Below are 21,089 nucleotides of genomic sequence, written 5' to 3'. Positions count from 1 at the left end.
TCAAAAGAGGTTCATAAGTGCTCTCCAAGTGAAACAACAAATAGCATGTTATTCATTGTTCAGTTGCATATTTCTTCCACCAGCTTTTTCAGGCCAAAAACCAAATTAGAACCTATTTTCAGACTACTTTGAATTAATCTGAAGCTATAAACCAAAGAGACCACTTGGAGAAACAGCATGTAGGTAAGCAAATAGGATTTCCAAGCCCATGCAGTTTTTGTTGGCTAGTGTACATTAAAATGACAAACAGCAGCCAGCATTAAAAGAAGAATGCTTTATAAGAACAGTAACTCATGCTTTCAACATATTTAGGCAATTGGAAAAAATCTGTTAAGAAGGAGACTAATTTTTGGGACCCACCTATAATTATCATAAGAGAATTTTCAGGGTCCAGTAATCCATCACAGAAATTTATTTTGTTAATTACAAAAAGCTTGCTACGCTCTCGGCAAGATTCTACATTTGGTTTAAAAGGAATACTTTGGTATTTATTAACGGTCATTAATTTTGTTATCTGACATTCAGTGTTTAAAATCAGTCCTGCAAGTTGATATATATTTCCTTTTCTTCAGCATGGTAAAGCTTCTGTCTCCCAGCACCCAGACTGTGTAGAAAAATCCCTTTACTTATCTGAACCCAGTTCCCATCCATAGGAAACACAGATCTGCAGAGCATTTTTCAAGTCTTGGAAGGCTGTTACTATTTCCTAGTAAGGCTAGAAGTAGAAAACTTGATGTATGACAAAATAATTCCCAAGCAAAACCAAATTAATTTAAAAATAAATCTTGAGATGCTTACAGTATTCTAAAACAGAAATACACCATCTGATTCATGTGATATAACATGGCTCAGTGCTTTTGGTTTGCTGTCTGCAGAAGAGAACAAGCACTACTTTCCAGCATTTTTGAAACATCACACAACCAGTAGGGCTTTCTCCTAGATTTTAGAAAGCACTTTCTGAGGTGCCTCTTGCCTCTGAATGAATTGGGAATACCCTGTCAGTGCACTGCTGTTGTTCCCCCACCCTAGCTCCTTGAGGGAAGAAGATTTTTGGTCACTCCAGCTTAATCATGGTTAACAATCAGATGTCATTCCCAGAGCAGGAGCTCTGCCCTTCAAAATATTCAAAAATATCCCTTTTTAGATATGTCAGGCTAGATGCAGAAAATATCTCATTATTATTGGCCCACCAATGGGTCAATCCTTTAAATAACTGCACACATCTTACAAACATTTCAACGGAAGAGCACATCCATTTGTTATTGTGAATGCCACACTGTCATTTATGTAATGTTTGTTGTCTCTGTGACCTTGAATCTCATCAGGTGTTCGGGTCTGCCCCATAAGCAAGTGCTGAACAGTCAGGCTGATGGAGTACTTAAAAGTCCTATTAAGAAAAAAAAACAGGAGGGAGAGCAAGCATTTTCCCTCATCCACTGCTGCCATCCTGTTGGAATCACCATCCTCTTTCAGCCTCATCTCCTCTTGTTAGCAGCTCTTTTCCAAAACACCCTACAGTCCGATTCAGAGGGGTTTTGCCTCACTTTCTGGCTTCATGTCTTCTTCTTGCTCCATTTCTGTCTGTGCAGGTGTGTCTCGATCTCCTGCTTGAAAACAAGCATCCCAAGCTGGCCATGAGAAGCCTCGTTCATGGCCTTGGACTGCATGCACATTTTGTACTGCTCTGGGGTCAGCTCATCCAGGCACTGCTTTTCATGCCACAGATGGAAAAGACCCCTGACAGGCGTTCGGATCACCATGAGGTTGCTGTGAATGTATTTGCGGTACAGATGTACATCTTCACCACCCCATCCTTTAATGTCCAGATCAAAGCCACCTGATACAAAAAAAAATCCAAAATAAAACTAGAAATGTATACTAGCAAACTAGTGCTGTTGATTGCACTACAGCTACTCTCTGGCTCCATTCAGCCCTTTAAAACAGCCAGACTTTCTGCCAACATCAAAGCGTCCAAATTTCTTAGCTTCAAATCTTTCACTATCAGATAAAATTGCTTTATTTCAATTGAGCAGAGCTTTGATTCTGGTAACCTCTATGACACCTAGGAATAGTCTGAACATTTAACCAGAGGTCTGCTGCAAATTAGAGGCATAGACACACTAGCCAAGGAAAGGGAAGCTGATCACAGTTTTCTATATCTCAGTAAAAAGACAGATGTATTGGAGTGTACGTTTCTTACCTATGTTGATAAAATCAGATCTGTACTGGCAAGTCATCCCAAACCCAAAGTCTCTCCAAAATCCAGTTTCTTTCTTAATAACCTGCATGGAGGGAAAGGAATGTTTATATGGGAGCAGAAGTGCTTTCAGTGTGAGAAGCAGACAAGTCCTTGAACGTGGGCAGAAATAGGAGTTCTTTAATTCTTCCCCATGTAAATCCATGGCTGATCCTGAACCAGTTTTTGTAGATACTCAGTGCATGTTTCTGCCCAAAAGAATCAGCTGTGTCATTAGCAATCATGGATAAACCCCTGATCCACTCCTGCTGTTATAGACCAAAAAGATTCATATCACATCTCTCTAAGGAGTTTGCTTCTTTGCAGACAAAGCATCCTTCAAAATTATTGGTTTCTATGGGATTAAAATCAAGTGTAAGAAACATACTGGTAAACCAGGGAAGCCAAACTCTGCTGTAGACCACAGGAGCTCTGGAAGAGAACAGTGGTTCTGATCTGATCACACAACTGACAGCTTTGTGATTACCTTAATTTTGACAAAAAATAGGAAAATGGTAAGAATAGTTTTCTCTTACAGAACTGCTAAATCCAGGTAAAATTGAAGTCCAGAAATGTTAGGTGGTAGATAGATATCCCTTAAAAGCCTTTGTAATGATGAATGTGCAGTCTACATTGCTGCGATAGACCAAGAACACATTATGTATTGCAGGTAGAAAATCAGACAAGTAAGAAACCATGGTTATCATTTTCAAAAGCAAATAGCCAAGTATAGATCCATAAGGTCATAATTTAAGTGACCTAACCCAGTCTGATGATACACCCAAGAGCTTCAGGGGACTGGGACAGGTATTTAAATCTCCTAGGCAAGTCAGCATTACTTGGCACCCTGGAAGGTCTAGTTACAAACCTACCCCTTAGCAGCTCTTTTTGAAAATTTTGGCTTCACTTGCCACAGAGCTACAGAAGATGAGGAGACAATTTCCATTTCTGGATTTACAAACCCCAGCCTTTTCTTTACCAAAAAATCCTCTTCCAAAATAGTCTCTCCTGATTTCTTGTTCATGCCTCCCATTTTTGTTTATAACTCTTGTCACTTCAATGGTTTTTATCTTACTGCTTGTGTGGCTATCTCTTTATTTTCTCATTTCTCCTTTCCTTGACAAAGCCAAGCTGCTGCAAAAGCCAGTTAAAAAGAAACAAGATTGTATCTGTCAGGTCTGCAATGTAGCAGAAGATCTCCATAATGCTGCCCTTACAGCAAGCTACTCATATGCATTAGCATTATTATTTCTCATTAGTGCAAGTGGCTGCTGCACAAATCAAATTCTGTCAAAGACTGCTGAAGGCTTTTCTTTTTTTTTTTTCTCAGCAGCCCAAGTAACAGGACAGAGTGTTAACAACGTCTTCTTTTAATGGCACAGGTCTGGCCTCATGCCTGGAAACTAATGTGGGCTGAAAATATAAAAATCTACATAAAAATTAGATTGGCAGTACTTCTTTAAGTCAAGCTTTTCTGACACAAGCATCACATTTTACAATTCAAATATTAGCTATAAATATTTGCACAATCCTGACAATGTACTTTTGGAATTTATGCCAGCTTGAGAGCTAAACTCTTATTTCCTAAGCACAGTGCTTAAAGCCTGAAGATCCCTGTTGGGCCCTCATCAGAGAGAGAAGAGCTAATGTGAATCCCATGGTATTATCAGAACAAGTTTCATCAGAGAAAAAAAAAAAAAAAAAAAAATAGAAAGGATTTTCCAGCCTCTTCAGTAAAAGACTTTCTGGCTACCTGTTGGATAACACAGCGAGCAGTAGACAAAAAAGATTTTAAAATATTTTGGGTTGATTTTTCAGACTCTCATTCTTCATTTTTCTAGAGGGATTGCAGGAAGTTGTGGTAGTGATGACAGAAGACTGGACTCACCCCTAGTGATCTTTTTCAGCTGTGACTGTTGTTGGGCTCACAACAACCCTAATTCTTACCTACTGAAAACAATAGAAGTTGGGATGCTCTGGAGACAGTGTCCAGCCTGGGACACAATGAGCTCTGAGAGGTGCAGTGCCTGGCAGTAAGAAGGGCAGCTGTGCCAGTCTTGGACCTGGCCTAGAGAAACTGAATGAAGCTGCATAGCTGGTTTATGCTTCAATTTGAAAATTCAGCCACTTACCAGTGCTAGTGGGCTGAGGACTGCGACCTGCTGACTATATAGAGAAGCAAGAGTGGAGTGTGGGCATAAAGGGAAAGCCGTGACTTCTACCACCCCTTTAGCTTCAAGACAATGCAATGCCAGAGCACAAGAGAATGGAGAATAGAATCTGCAGCAGCACCATGTAATGGCTCTGCCACTAGCATTCATGTGAACCTCTTGTGTGCTCTGCTTCTTCCTCACAACAGCTTCCTCCTTATCAAGGAGACCCATCCAGTTTTAACTACGTTTTAATTGTATGCCTGATGGCAGTATTTTTAAACATAATGCTTTGTTCTAACATCAAAGATAGCAGGTGAGATGAAAAACAGTGGAGTTAAGCTGTGTTATGTCAATGTCAGATTAAAGCCAGAAGGGACAGCTTCAAGCATGTGACTTGACTCTGAGACAACATGGTACATTTCAGAAACATACTGTCTGATTGCAGGCAGCTTAATGATATGGGATAGGAAAAGCCTGAAGGTGTTCAAGTAAGTGGGGAAATAATCATGACAGACCCTGGAATTCTGTTTTCACTGACTCATCTAAGGATATGTATGCTTTTTACAAATGTGAGCTATCCAAGATGCAAGCAAAGAAACTATTCAGTAATAGGAAGAAATGAGAGCAAGATCAGGGACTGCCACCCCAAGACAGCGCTCCATGGAGAAACTGTTCATCAATTAGAAAATCCCTTCTGTCAAAGAAGCAAACATGGTTTAAATCCTTAGGCTTCATGTATAAAACATCAAACATGGGTTAAAATAAAGGATATCAAGATACTTCCCTGGGAAACTTAACTGCAGAACTCATAGTAAGGTGACTGCTGTAGTTAATTTTGTCTGTGTGGCGGTGGCTGTGCACAAGGAATAGGGAAATGCTACCCAAAAGCACATGCACCTTTAAAAAATGCTTTGTCCAAATAAAAGCAGCCATTAAAAGAAGCATGTACTTACCAGCTGCTGTTTTAAAGATGGGATGGAATCATGATGGCCATAAATTATACTGGGGTTATACTGGCTGAAGAGGACAGGATAAAACACCTTCTTCCCTGGAAATGACAATGGGTTATTTATTTTCTTTTAAAGCTGTATAAAACTCACTTCTCTCTCTTACAAGGTGCTCTCCAGGCCAGACCAAATCAAAAATCACACAAATTTTGACTGAGCCTATGTCCTTTGCATGAGAGTATGAATGCGAGGATAATATAATTAACAAAAAGATCTTGTTCCAGACAGCACAGGTGCTGAAGACAAGAAATTCATCACAGTGGGAGCAGGAGTGTTATAACCTTTCAAAAGCCAACCAGCAATGGAATTTTTATCCTCTTAATTAATTCTCTAAGTTTCCAGAATGATTTACTGCAGCTTCATTACCAATTCAGAGAAAAATACTCTGGTGAAGACTCTTACACAATACATAAAAATCTGTTGAAAGACAATACACTTCATGAGTAGCAGTACCTGGCTGTGTGTTCAATCTACAGGAGTTTAGGAATTCAGCTGTGAAGTATATGTCCACATCACAAAAAAAGAGAACAACATTGTTTCCTTTCCAAAATCGAGCACCAACATCTAATCCTTTGCCCCTGGAAAATTCTTCATTCAACTGGATGAAGGTGAAGTTCTTGAAGTTGGCTGACCTGAAAGAAAATATTCAGCAATTGACCCTGTCTTTCTAGCTCTTAATATGTGGGTGAGGAAACCCAGTATGAAACAATTAACCTAGAAATCTGTAACGTCACAGTTCTAGGAGCAGTTTGAGGGAAGAAATGTCCACTTTGAGATTTCCACCATGTCTATATTCAGAGCTTGACCTGTGTACTCCTATGCTAGCATTCTTTCTTTGGGCAGACTTCACAAAAATCCCAACAATGCTTAGATGGGCAAAAATACCTTCAGTAAGCAAATATAAAATACACGTGGTTGTATTACTGTACCTATACAAAGGTCTTCCGCCCACATGGAGAGATACCGAAAAACATCACTGCCACATACTCTTGACAAACACAGCTGCGCAAGTAAACACAGACCAGACCTGGCCAAAAGCATCTAGTTCCTGTGTGCTCTGCTAATATTGTCTGCACATGCCTTTGGAAGTCAACTTTCAGTCCTAACAGCTAAAGTTACTTTCAAAAGCACTAAAGAAGTTGCCAGCGTGAAAAAAAGCTTCACTGAGGTAAATTCATTAACATCTGCTTTGAGATTCTAAAAACCAGCATCACAGAACCATAGACATGGCACTGTCAGGGTAACACTGGTTTTATCTGATACAAAGGGAAAAAAAGCTGTTTTCACTGATGCAGTTTAGAACTTTTTGGTACAACTACAAGTCTGGACAGCTATCTAGTCTCCAATTCATGGTACAATCACTGTTTATGAACAGCACATATCAGATATTCAGGTACTTACTTGGAGGTATTTTCAAGTATTGATTTGACTTCATTCATTTGTTCTTTTCCAAAATAAACTACAGTGAGGTGAATTCTCCCATCTTGCTGAATGCCCATTTCCCTAGAGAATAGAAACAGATTTGTGACTTGTGCCAGAAGTTAGCTTTCTTCAATAACCTACACCCACTGGGCAAAACAGAGTAGGGTGAAACTTGGAAGGCATCCCTGCAGGCACAATTCACTGACAGAGATCCTTGTCCTGACAAGGGGCTCTACCTCTGTCAGATGGGACAGAAGATTATATTTCAGGCAGATTAGGAAAATACACAGCAGTTTTTGTTATATTAATAGGAGGATCTCATTAAAATAGGTCATCCATCCCCAGGAAGAATGATCAGGCAGGCAATAACTCTAGCATTTAGGAGAATATGAGAGGTGGAGGTTATAGAAGCTATACATACCCACCTCTTAACCTTGATTTTTTGGTAATAGGTATTTCAAAGTTCAGATCTTTGGCATTCTGTTAAGAAACATTTACTAAAATCTAAGTAACAACCAGAGATCAAGCCAGGAGCCTAAGCATAGGACCCTTTTGAATCAATGCTAGACATCATAGAATCATAGAATAGTTAGGGTTGGAAAGGACCTTAAGATCATCCAGTTCCAACCCCCCTGCCATGGGCAGGGACACCTCACACTAAACCATGTCACCCAAGGCTCTGTCCAACCTGGCCTTGACCACCACCTCGGGTGGAGCATTCACAACCGCCCTGGGCAACCCATTCCAGTGCCTCACCACCCTCTCAGTAAAGAATTTCTTCCTTATATCCAATCTAAACTTCCCCTGTTTAAGTTTGAACCCATTACCCCTTGTCCTGTCACTACAGTCCCTGATGAATAGTCCCTCCCCAGCATCCTTGTAGGCCCCCTTCAGATACTGGAAGGCTGCTATGAGGTCTCCATGCAGCCTTCTCTTCTCCAGGCTGAACAGCCCCAACTTTCTCAGCCTCTCTTCATATGGGAGGTGCTCCAGTCTCCTGATCATCCTCATGGCCCTCCTCTGGACTTGTTCCAACAGTTCCATGTCCTTTTGATGTTTAGGACACCAGAACTGCACACAATACTCCAAGTGAGGTCTCACAAGAGCAGAGTAGAGAGGCAAGATCACCTCCTTCGACCTGCTGGTCACACTCCTCTTGATGCAGCCCAGGATACGGTTGGCTTTCTGGGCTGCGAGCGCATACTGCAGCCGGCTCATGTTCATTTTTTCATCGACCAACACCCCCAAGTCCTTCTCCGCAGGGCTGCTCTGAATCTCTTCTCTGCCCAACCTGTAGCTGTGCCTGGGATTGCTCTGACCCAGGTGCAGGACCTTGCACTTGGCATGGTTAAACTTCCATCAGGTTGGCATCAGTCCACCTCACAAGCATGTCGAGGTCCCTCTGGATGGCATCCCTTCCCTCCAGCGTATCAACCTAACCACACAGCTTGGTGTCATCGGCAAACTTGCTGAGGGTGCACTCAATCCCACTGTCCATGTCACCAACAAAGATGTTGAACAAGACCGGTCCCAACACCGATCCCTGAGGGACACCACTCGTTACCGGTCTCCAGCTGGACATCGAGCCATTGACCACAACTCTTTGCGTGCAGCCATCCAGCCAGTTCTTTATCCACCAAGTGGTCCACCCATCAAATTGATGTCTCTCCAATTTAGAGACAAGGATGTCATGTGGGACAGTGTCGAACGCTTTGCACAAATCCAGGTAGATGACATCAACTGCTTTGCCCCTGTCCATCAGTTTCATAGCTCCATCATAGAAGGCCACCAAATTGGTCAGGCAGGATTTCCCCTTAGTCAAGCCATGCTAGCTGTCACCAACCACCTTCTTGTTTTTCATGTGCCTTAGCATTTCTTCCAGGAGAATCTGCTCCAAGATTTTGCCAGGCACAGAGGTGAGACTGACTGGTCTGTAATTCCCCAGGTCATCCATTTTCCCCTTCTTGAAAATGGGGGTTATATTTCCATTTTTCCAGTCGTCCTCACTTGTACAAAGTTTAGTCAGCAAGAGTTCATCTATAATCAGCAGAGACCAGCATGACCAGAGGGTGCTTTCTCTCAGTCTAAAACAAGCATCTCTCAGATAGCTAATTTAGACAAGGAGCCTAATTTTAGATAGCCATAATCAGGCAAAACAAATCCCTTTGTAAGAGTCAGTATCTGTTGCTAACACAGTCTTTTCTGGGCAGCTATTTAAAGCTATATCTCAAATAAATTCTCCTCCAAACATTATCTCCATGCTGAAAAATGGAAGTTTGAAAGTGACTGTCCTGAAAGTTCAAATACATTTCCTTCTTGCCTTTTATTGCCTTAATCTTTTCTCTAATAGCACCTAGCAAAGTGTTTGGAAGCACTAATTCCCCTTTTCCTTAGAAATGTTCCTCTGCAACTAATAGCATGAAATTTTCAAGTTTCCACAGTGAGTGGGCCCCAGCAAAACAGATTGAGACACATAAGCCAGGTAAATGCAAACCACAAACCCTGATGACTGGAATATAATTGCTTTTACTGCTCATCACAATGCATTAACCAGCCAAATGCCTTTCAGTCTCTATAATAATCTCAAAAATTATTTCTTAGTGGCACAATGAAATGTTATGTAAAAGAAGTATGATTTTTACTGAGTAAGGCCTTGATAACTTCTAAAATTGCATTCTACTTTCCAGGTAAGAAAAAGCAAAGTCAGCAATGGAATGGGAACCCACCTGAAATTCTGCATGAATTGCCGAAATTTGCTGGCTCTCTTGGCCAATGGCACAATGACATTAATAAGTGTGTCAGCTACATTGACATTTTCATTTTTCACTTTCATTACAGGACCAAATGGCCGGAATAAAACAATCTTCTTGAACTGATGCTTTGTGTCTCCTTTGAACGTCAGCTCATACAAGGTGCCTTTGTCTTTTTCTGTACGATAGATCCCTACATGAAAACAAAAGAGAGGAGACTTTGGATTAAAGTTAGGATCCTTGGGAGATGATAGATAAAAATGACACAGTCTTCACCTGCTACACATAAGCTGAAAAGGCAGCGGAGGCATGAGATGCTTGCTTGTAAACCAGTACACAATCCACCATCCACTGGAGCAGGCTGTTACCCTGACAGGGACACAGCCCTGGGTTGCAAGAGCTGTTTGGTATTCTCATAGGCACATTCTTAGGCTTGGCCATGTTAAAAACCCCTGAAGGTTACCAAATTGCTCACTCCCAGCAGACACACCGTCCTTATTTTATAGACTGCTCCAATTGCATGCTGCAGGCATGCATGGTAATAGTGATACAGAGAAACTGTGAAAGGCAGCCTGCCTCTCTGCAATATGAGTGATTAGGCCATCTTCCAGAAAATCAGTTTCCTGATGAGCATATTCCTTTCCTCCTTTCTGGGAGGTTCTCCGGAAAGTCCCCTAAAAAACTATGCAACCAGGCCCCAGCAGCCATCAACTTCGTCCACCGCCAATCAGGACAAAACTCTCTTGTTACTCAACTCTCAGGAGACTTGTTTTTTTGTGGCAATGATGCCTACTCCTGGGTGAGTAATGGTCTGCAAGGATGACACTTGTCAGAGTTTGTCAGAGGCTAGACCCAGGACACACATTAGACAGTCTCCAAGGGTATTTAATTCATACAGGCATCTACTTACTTCCTGTATAGAAGGAACTTGCATACAGTGTCGATCATGCCCCACTGAAATACTATTCTGATGCCTGAAATGAGATAAAGTTGGCAAAAGGGCTATAGATTTTATCCACTTTAAATGACGCTACAGTGCGTAACTGATATAAAGCTTTTTCATAGTTAGATCCATTAGGTTTAAGAAGGAATAAGTAAATGTTAATTTGAACTATTTGCTAAGCCACTGTAAATATCCTAACAAATTCATCAGTAGAAGAGTATAATTGCAATGCCTTCCATTTCTTGCAGAAACTCAAGAGACAAAGCAAAACTTGTCAGGGGAAAAAAATCCTCCGCTTGTTTCTTCTTTTTTATTCCTCCCCATCTGGTTGTGAAAAACAGCTTGACCCAAATAATGCTTTTATTTTTTTTTTTTTAATTCTTTAATCTTAAGTCATCTTTTTATGTATAGCATTGTTGCGCATCTGACCTATAGATTGTCAGCTCTCTGTATTTCTTGTGAAGGTCTGGGTCAAAGGTTTATTTGAACTTCAAAGTAACATAAACTCTAAATCTTGTATTGTGGCTTTAATATTGGTATGTTCAGAACAGCCAAAAAATTAGTGAGGTATTAACCTCCCAGGCCTGAGTTCTGTGAACTGTCTTATCTTCACTATCACTGTGTGTTTTATTCTTAATGAACAATATATGCAGATTTACTGAGCTGTTATTCACTTCGTTTTATTTTTAATGTAAGCTGATTCAACAAATGCTCCAACCCTCCCTCCAGCATAGCAGATGAACCTAGTGAGATAACAGCTCCATCATTATTTTATTGCTAATCTGTTAAAACCACATCCTTGACTCTCCTTAGCTTTTTCTATATAGTCTGTGCAAAGTACAGACCATGAACTACATCTGTTATTAAACTTGAGCCTGCACTTGAGATCATCTGAATGGTGACCTAATAGTCCTGTATTTCCTCTTCCTGGTGGCCAGAGAATGGAAATCTGGCCCTTTGACTTCAGCTCACCCATTTATTCTTTACAGAAAGCCTGCTGATGATTGGAGCATATTGCTGGGTACACTCATTTATTCAGGCAGTTCTTGAGCACAGGTCTTGCCAAGGAAGTTTGTGCTGTGGAAGGGTAAGGTAGCCTTTTGACATTAAGCTGAACAAAAATATAAATTAAACCTGATTTGCATTTTCTCTAAAGAGAAACAAATAGGAGTGTTTCGCAGGTTTGACATAGCTAACTGACATTTTTTCATAGCAATGAAGATCTAAATTAAATTAACCAATTTAATAATAGCTACCATGCAACATCTAAAAGTCTTCGCTTCTATACCCTCTTCTACCCCTGTCAAGAAACAATGACCCCACAAATACCACTACCGCAGAGATATGTACTACATTTGTGGAATAAAGGAAGCCTTGCCAAATAAGCAAGAAGCACCTTCAAGCAGAACGCATGTTGTGACCCAAGGGATCCCTCCTAGCACTATACACATATCTAAAAAGGCTGCTTCTAACTCTGCAGTTTTGCCCTTGTTCAGAACTTCTACTACAGCTAAAAAAAAAGCAGCTTAGGTGAAGGCAAGGTTCCTTCATGTAAGATGGTATTCCAAAAATTTACAGTCCTAGCATTTTACTTTGAAGAGAACTGTATGTGAGTTTAATGCATACCATTTAGTTAAATACGGTTATTCTTGATGCAAATTTAAACCATTTGTTTTCCTTTCTTAAGCATCTTCTTTCCTTTTTTAAGTATCTTTTTTTTTTAGAGGCAGAGAACAAAACAATTAGCCCAAGGTCAGACAGTGAACCTTGGAAATAAGCCTGAATGTCTTGAGTCACTCCAGGGACTCACCCAGCAGAACATCCTGCTTTTCACAAGATTTTTCCATTTCCGAAAGCACTACTTCATTTCTGCCATCAAGACCTTTTACATGATTCAGAAACATGCGTCAAGCAGCCTCAGTTCTAAGAGGTGTCGCACAAGGAGAGGAAGAAAGTAATCTCAAAAAAGTAAAACAAAAACCTTTTCCTGAAAAGGTTGCTCCTGAAACAAAAGCCTTGGAAAGACCAGATGTTCACTATGGATAAAAGAAGGTCAATTGAGCATCTATTGCTTCCATTACAGCAGTATGTTTCATATTATGCACCATTCCTTTCAGAAGCAGGGAGAAAAGTCAAAGTCTTTGGAAATGCAATGGAAAAATAGAAACAGGAGCTTTGAGTCAGCAGAGAAACTGGTCCTAGAATGAAGGGGAGAAGCAAAGAAAGACCTGGGTGGCCTGAAGGGTAGACTAAAGAGCAGTAAGTGTGCAGTCTCCAGAACAGCAACTCCCAGGGCTCTCTAAAGAAATGGAAAATACCTGATCTCTATTCAGCAGGGCAGGCAAGCAAGATTCAGACATCTACATGGAACTGGTAATGAGCAAAGAGCCATGCAACCTTAACAAAGTCCTGTTGAGTGCATGACAATTTTCGCCTCAGTTCCACAGACCATAGGTTTCAGGTCTTCCACTGTAAACAGAAATGCTCCCTGGACCAGAGCTCATTACTTATATTCTGTTAGATGTTTTTGGAACCGCTATTACAATTTATCAGTGTTCACTGTCCCCATTTTAACTCAATATGATGGTGGTCTTTCCACTTCATGTGCAGTAAAATACATCATCTTATCCTTTGAGGAAGAGCATTATCGTTTCAGTAAGCTTCCAGGGCAAAATTGCATCAGGTAGCCCACCACCAGTAGCTGTCATCTTGAGGAAGCAAAGCTACTCTTTTACATTCACCTCTGGGACCATATTTAAAATTCCAGTGTTGTGGTTGAAGCCCAGCCAGCAACTCAGCACCATGCAGCCGTTCACTACCGCCCACCCCAGTGGAATGGGAAGGAGAATAGAAAGAATTTAAACCCCACGGCTTGAGATGAGAACAGTTTAATAACTCAAGTATAATATACTACTAGTAGCAATAGAAGTAGTAATAATAATCATAATAATGATGATGGAAGTAACAAGAGGAGAGAATACAAAACTAAAAGGGAAAAGGAAAACCAACAATAAACACAAGTGATGCACAATACAATTATTTGCCACCCACTGACCAATACCCAGCCTGACCTGAGCAGCGACCTGGGCCTTGTGGGTGACTCCCCCTAATTTATATACTGGGCATGACATGCTCTGGTATGGAATACCCCTTTGGTTAGTTTGGCTCAGATGTCATGTCTCTGCTCCCTCCTGGCTTCTTGTGCCCCTCCTCACTGGCAAAGCATGAGACTGGAAAGTCCTTGATCAGAATAAGCATTACTGAGCAACAACTAAAACATCGGTGTGTTATCAGCATTGTTCTCAGACTAAAGCTGAAACACAGCACTGCACCAGCTACTAGGAAGGAGAAAAATATCTGTTACAGCTGAAACCAGGACATCCAGTCACTAGAGAGTCACGTACTTCAGGCAGGAAAACTTATACAACATATTTGACAGTGCCATGGCAGGGCATTTATGAAGCGATCCAGGGATTTTCTGGAACTGTTCCTATTGGGAAAGAATATCACAGACAGTGATTACATTCAAGTATGGAACACACCACTCAGGCCTGTTAGAATCTCTATATTATTATCTCCATCCTTGAGAAAATGAATCTATTCAGGTTTGCTGCCATTTACATAAATTAATGATCAGACCTGCAGTTCTGCCCATTGAGCAACTGGCTTTCTACTGGAAACAGAGCAGTCCTTTGCCTGCTTAGAATACCCAGAAAATTCTTATCTTTTCCATGTTGTTTCTTACTAACTCCTTGTAGCAGAAAGCGAGTGAGCTTGGTATAGAAGTGGGAAGAATAAGGAGAGGAGAGGATTGTAAGAGCTGAATAGCCCAAGTGCCTCTGTGAAGAGAGAAGCAGAGCAGCAGCCAGATGGATACATTTCAGGCCAAAGGGAGAAGGTGTGGTTCTCTTGGTTTAAGTAAGAAAAAATGGAAAATTCCACCATGTGTCAGCTATTACTCCTGGAAGGAGAACTGTCCGAGAATCCTATCCAAATTTCATGTAACAGCAAATCTGCTGAGAAGGAGTTTAGCTCAGATGTAAGGTACTAGGGTCACAATCTAATTCCCACGCATAAGTGATTCTGTCTAGAAACTGCAGAGGATGCAACACTTATTTTAAGAGATCCCAGCCACAGAGACAAAACATTTATCCTTAAATGTAAGAAGTGTTTGGAAAAACGTTTTCCCTCTGCAAAGACAAGACTAAAGTGATGGAATGGAAAAGAGGAAGAGAAATTTATTGCACCAAACCACCACTTTGCCTATTCACATATGTTAACAATGAGCTAGTACTGAAAAAGTGGTAGCAGGTACCAGATGTGACCCACAAGAATAGGAAAAAAACAGACAAGAGGCCCAATAAAGCAAGATTAACTTGCAGCACTCCATATACTACTCTATATACTAGTAAGACTAGCTAGTAAGATCAGCAACACACTTGAGTAAAGCCAGCGTCAAAGGCTTCACTGAATAGGCAGAAACAAAGACACAAGTCTCACGTATCAAGAGCAGCCCTTCAGGTTTTAGATCCTGTCTCTGACCCTGATTACCTGATTTTCATTTCAGCACATCCCTTCACCTGCTCAACCTTAAGACAAGGGCATCAGACCCACGTTTAACATGTGAGATGCATACAGCTTTTGTGCATTATTGCTAGAGCAGCTGGAAGGTAAAAAGCTTACAGGGTTAAGTGGTACTACTTTCAGTGCAGACCTGGGCCACATCTCCCAGAAAATTCCAGCTATCCTGGCCAGTTCCAGAAGTGAAAACAGCTGGCTTTGGTGGCTTGGTAATTCTGCTCACGGATGCTGTATTGCTGAATTGGGATAAAGCTGCCAGAAGCTGCCATAGAATCCAGCCTGTTGCTAACTTGTTATGTAGGCAGTGGCACCTGCAGAGCACTGTCTCCAAAACAAATTCTGAGTCCAAACCATACTTGAAATGCAGAATAGGAATAGAAAACTATTTTCTCCTGTTCAAGTTATACAAAGAAATACATTTGTTTGTGCTCTGATCAGCAGTTTTTACCATTCTTGAAGAATGGAGGCTGGGGGAAAAGAGACTGCCAAGAAATAACAGAGATTTCGAAGGGAACTCTGCAGAGGTATCTCCTGCCAAGTCAGCACAGCTCCATCCCTGCATTTGCAAACAAATCTGTTTACACTGCTAAGTAAGAATGAGAATTTGTTCCTTGCACCTCCAAGAAGCTAGGGCTTGTCCTGCAGGGGAGGGCACAAGGAAAGCTTCTTGAGCTCAGGCTGAGCTGCATGCAGGGCTCCAGTTTCTTAAGCTCTGAGATGCATGCAAGGCTTTCTCCCTCTTTCACCATGGGTGTGAAAGCCTGCAAGGCCGTTAGTGCATGAGGAATCTCCACAGAGCCGGCACTGCAGCATGCATCCTTTCCCATGCTTTTCTGCACACCACATTCTGCTTTGCTCCCCAAGAACAGCACTGGTACCCAGACAAAGCCCTCTGATTGTGCATAAAGGCAAGCTCTAAGCAAAATGGTAACTTTATTGGAATATTAAGCAACATATGGCAGGAAACATCTCCTTTCCCCTCACCTCTCCCCATGAAAGAGCTGGTGCCAAGCAGTCGTATATGCTTACTCAGCTCCTATAATAAACAGTAGAAACATATTTTGAAATTATAAAACAAACAACAAACAGAAAAGAGGAGACTGGAAGCACATAGCTCCATGATGCATTCAGATGCTGGCAGCGAGCAGCACTTCCCAGTTCCCTGACATGCACTAGTCTCATGTCTGAGCAAGAGGAATTTGACTGGTGCAGAGGAAGTGCCTGCACCTGAAAGGAGCCAGGACCTGCCTCAACAAGGTCTTTACACACTGAAAAACTGTCTGTATCAACCACAGAGACATCACAACTCCTGAAATACACCTGAAGTGCTCCTGAAATACATCTGGTGTCTCTGCCTGGCTGGGAAAAAGCAGCCTGACTGGAACCAAGTAAGCACTTTGAATTTAGTGACAGAATAAATGCAGTAAAGACTGGTCACTGTAAAAAATGGCACTTTAAAAAAACGGCACTTTAAAAATCCACACTTACTGCCTCAATATTACATATCAGAGTAAAAACTGTTTAGATTCATTTTAGAATACAAAGGCTGAGTTGCACTGCTCCTCGTATAGGAGATACCCTGCAAAGGTTAGGCTTTCGTAGTCATTTGAAGTTACAGGTGATACCAGCTGACTTACTGAGCTCCTCAGCTGCTGTCCTCAAAACCTATCTTGCCACTCTGACTCTAGCAGAGCTGTGCAGGTGGAAATAAGTGTAACGTTGGAGTTTGGATTTGAACTGTTGTTATCAGTCTTAACAGTGACAACAGGTCTGGGATTGCAGCCTGGTCATTCACTCCTTGTTTTATCAGTTCTGAAGCAAGTGCATGACTAGAGAGCTGTGAGCACACATTGGTGGTCAGTACAAGAGATTGGCAGGCACTGTTGTCACAAAGTCCAATCCCTCAGCAAAGCTGCCATTCTGCAGTTGTACCTGAGACAGCGTCACTGGGTCACAACATTAACATCATCCCAGACATCTGTGCTCTGAGATAACGCCCATCTCTCTCAGCAAAGCAGTCACACCAGAACCCCTCACCAGCACTATGTAGACCCTTCTAACCTCCTGTCTGCATACAAACCTTCAATGAAGTCAGAGGCTGTGTACACATGGTGTTTTGCGTTGCCATTCCCCTCTGGATTGTTCAAACTCCCAACAGCTAACTCAATCACCTCTATCAACTCATTTCGCTTATCCTTCCTTACAGGTTTCTCTTCTGGGTGGCGCGTCAGCCCTGTTTCCAGCTGGTACACCTTCTGAAGGGTAAAGGTCTCAAAGGGCACAACCGCATACTCTGTGGACAGCTTAATGCCACTGTGCACCTCGGCTTTGTCTATTTGGGAACGGAGGAAAGCCAGCAGATTAGCCTGGGCTTTCTCCGGGTTGCTGTGGTCAAGTCGAATGCCCAAAGGGTCCAGGTGCTGGTCCTGTATGTTCTTAAGCTGCTCACTCCTGCCCTGGAGCTCAGCCTTCAGCTGGGCAATTTGTTTCTTCAAACTGATGATGTAGTTGAGGTGATAGTCTTCTCGCTCTTGCAGAATGGCTTCATATCCCTCCTTCATAGTCAGACTGTGCACTCTGGGCAAGGAAAGCTGCTGATTGTCACCCTTGGGTGTGCAAGCCAACATATAAACAATTGTCACCAAGCAACAGGCCACCATCAGCAGGCCTACAAATCGGGGCAGAAATAGAACAAATCTTCGGCGGAGAATCATCGCTCAAAAAGCAGTCTAGCCCCACACATGCAACAGTTCTTACCTCCACGCAGTGCCACAGAGGCCCCTGGACTTGGAGTATTCTTACACAGATACATGTATGTGCAGGAACTGGCTTGTCAGCTTTCTTAAAACATGTGCTCTGCCTCTATATTGGGCTTTCTCTGCTGTTTACCCAACAGGACCAAAAGACAAGCTATGAAGCAGACAGGACACCTCCTGATCCTCATGGCAACACCTTCGCTGCTGCAATCTGTTCAGCTGGTGGCTGATGGAGCCTGAGGACCTGAAACACAAATGACAAGGGCAGTCATTTAGGCACACGTGAATTTGGTCATTCAGTCCAAACCATTAAGAATGTTCTAAGAATTTACCTCATTTCTCAACGGCTTTGGCACATCTCAGAGCTGTGAAGTGCTTGTGCTAAGACCCAGAAGGTGCCAAGACCCTTACATGGGAAATCCTGTATGCATGCATTTAATTTTAATAACATGACTTCATCCATTGCCAATGAAAAACTGGTCCAGACCTCAACGTCTGCCATGCTTTAGAAATTTTAGGAAGTCATCATCTGTTACTTTTTGGAGAGATGTTAAGGTGCTAAATTCATCCAAGCAATGACAGCGTTCTGCCTCTTAGAGCACTCGGATTTTGAGTCCCACAGCTACCGCATAGATTTCAGCTTTCAGGCATGTTTTTCCAAAACACCAGGTGGCAAATGTGGTCCCATTTGAACGTATGAAGCCTGACCTGGAGCAGAAATTTGATAACCAAGAGACTAGAAACTATTATTGAGGCCAATTGCTGCAACTAGTATTGTTTGACATATCCTACCAGATGCTCCCATTAAAATTAAAGAAGTAGGGATAGAATTTTTTAGGAGCATTCAGGCCAAGTCTTACTCAAAATCAGGGGAAGCTTTGTTTCCAACTAAGGCTGTCAACATTGCACACTATGTTATCATTTTAAGGCCCTCTTCTGTTTCTTGTAACATTACAAAAAGTCTTGCAGCAATGTTCAGTACTACTGTGTTTTTCACATATGCTCTCTGCTCAGGAGTGAAGACCACAGAGAAGGTTTCGGGAAAGCTGTCTTAGGTATATTTTAAAATAAGAGAAGTTAAAACTGGGAATGTTATAATTTTTTAGTAAGACTTCCTCATGTATACTTAGAAGCAGGACAGAAAAATTAGATGACTGAACATGAACATTGATCTAGCTGTAAGCTACATCAAAAATTGCACTGAGAATATTACCAGTGGGATTTTCAAAATCCCTAATTTTTGGTCAAAATCCATGCTGATGCAAGGAACTTCATCATTTACTCAGCTGATAGTAGATTTAGGCCAAGGCTGAGTAATGTCCTAGATTACACTGATGATACATTGTTAGACTCAAACACAATCAAATTAACACCTTGCTGCTCTCCCCTTGCATGCATGTATGACATTATGACACTTCTTTTGACAACAGAGATTCACAGTCCTTTTAGTCATATACCCTTGCCATCAAGTCCTTAAGTAAAAACAGTTTGTCTAAGATGAGAGTATCAGAGTTATAATCTTAAGTCAAAGTCTTCTGTAGGATGTTTTATCAACTGCTACACAACTTACTCCCCACGCCTTGGTTGACTATTGCTCTATATATAGCAGCTATGCAGCGGTATTTATCTTTGAACTGTTATCAATATTTTATCAGTCTGCAGAGATTCTAGAAAAAAAAAATGCACTTTTAGAGTAGGAATTGAGGAGGCTAAAGTGAGCTATGAAAATACTACTGTATTTTTCTCAATGCTGTAATGCTGAATGGCTATTATAGTATTTAGAGGATTTTCCAGAAAATGTCAAATGAAGAATTGTTGATGTTGAAGAAAATACTCAAGCAGCAGGAAAAAGGACAGGATGAAGCTGGTGCCCTTACCTTTTTGCTGTGATCTTCTCTTTGGAACATCTTGATCTGCTACAGCTACTTCTCAGCTTGCCACGATCATCTGTTTATCTCCCTTCTTATGCCCTTCCCTGAAAATGCTTGTACTATGGAAAGCATCGTCAACCTCAGAACACCTTTTCATTGCTTTCACATTTACCAGCTGCCTACATCTTCAGTCTGTCTCCTGCATGGTGAAAGGCTGTAGTGGAGACGCTTCCTATGGTTGCACTATAAAAGCTGGCCTCCTGCAATGTAAAGAAGCTTGTCAAAGCAGGGAAAATTAATCTGGGCATTTCTAACTCTACAACAGATCTGGCTAGAAGACTGCAAGAAGGTACTGTGCAGTGAGACAGGGTCAGGAAGTGGTAAGATGTAGTACATAAAACACTGCTGTGCTTGTATGCTTCACTTCACACAATTAGTCCATTGACAGAATTGGCAGAAGCTGAACATCACTGAATGGATTAGTTGTGCTAACATGGCATAAACTGAAATTACATCTCAATGTCTTAGATAAACACGCAATTTCATTTCTATAAGCAGCAACAGATTCGAGTTTTGGGTAAAGAGCTCTTCAAATGTTGACCTTAAAATACATGTGTGCATATATAGCCATCTTCACTAAAACATACTGGGTCTCTCTTCAGAGTACTCTCTTTCCTATCTAGTTTTCTGGTTTATAATCTCAACCATCAAAGATGCACCTTTAAAAACTCCTCAGAACAGTAAAATAACTGAGCCACCATTCTCATAACAAGAAATTCAGGCTATGAGGATTGCTGCCTTCTTCATGGGGGTTTTGACATCACGACTGGAGGCATCTTGACAACAAGCACTTATTACTTACTCTTTTTTTTTTTTTTTGCTATATCTGTCTTACTAAATGGTACTGGTGGCTTCAGTGGTGCTGTCTTACACTGACTGATATTTAACTATACAGTTGTTACTGTACTTCCTATGTCATGGGCATGCTTGTGAAAGCAGTCCCAATCCATGTCAGTGCCAAAAAAAGCAGATTACTTTAAGTCAACACTGAAGGTGGTCACAGCTAAAGCATCTTAACTGCACAGACAGTGCCAGAAAGCAAGGGATGGTAACTCCTCCTAACAACCATTCTGTTGATTTCACCAGACCTACACAGTTTCACACCAACTGAGAGAGCCTGAGATCAAGGGGAGACAAACTGAAATGTCAGTTTTTTCCAGGAACTGACAAAAACACCTCTGTATTTCACAGCAGTCAATTGCATCAAATAGTATTCATCTATTTGCAAAGAGAAGCTTTAATGAATACCCAGTGGTTATTCTGATACGCAAGGAAAAGGACATTAATTCTAAAAAAGTATCTGTTTGCAA

General features: G+C 41.4%; 1 protein-coding gene across 1 annotated transcript; it reads right to left on the bottom strand.

Annotated features, from left to right (window-relative positions):
- Positions 1 to 1,553: 1,553 nt before the first annotated feature.
- On the bottom strand, positions 1,554 to 17,806 carry CSGALNACT1 (chondroitin sulfate N-acetylgalactosaminyltransferase 1; the record flags this gene model as incomplete). The annotated part of the gene is made up of 7 exons (XM_080626710.1): positions 1,554 to 1,837; positions 2,201 to 2,282; positions 5,343 to 5,437; positions 5,850 to 6,028; positions 6,798 to 6,899; positions 9,545 to 9,761; positions 17,173 to 17,806. 7 exons carry the CDS (start codon positions 17,804 to 17,806, stop codon positions 1,554 to 1,556), a joined length of 1,593 nt encoding a protein of 530 aa, XP_080482836.1.
- Positions 17,807 to 21,089: the final 3,283 nt, after the last annotated feature.

This window comes from Psittacula echo (assembly GCF_963264785.1).
Source record: "Psittacula echo genome assembly, chromosome: 1".
NCBI lineage: Eukaryota > Metazoa > Chordata > Aves > Psittaciformes > Psittacidae > Psittacula > Psittacula echo.
This window is presented reverse-complemented; position numbering and strand designations above follow the sequence as displayed.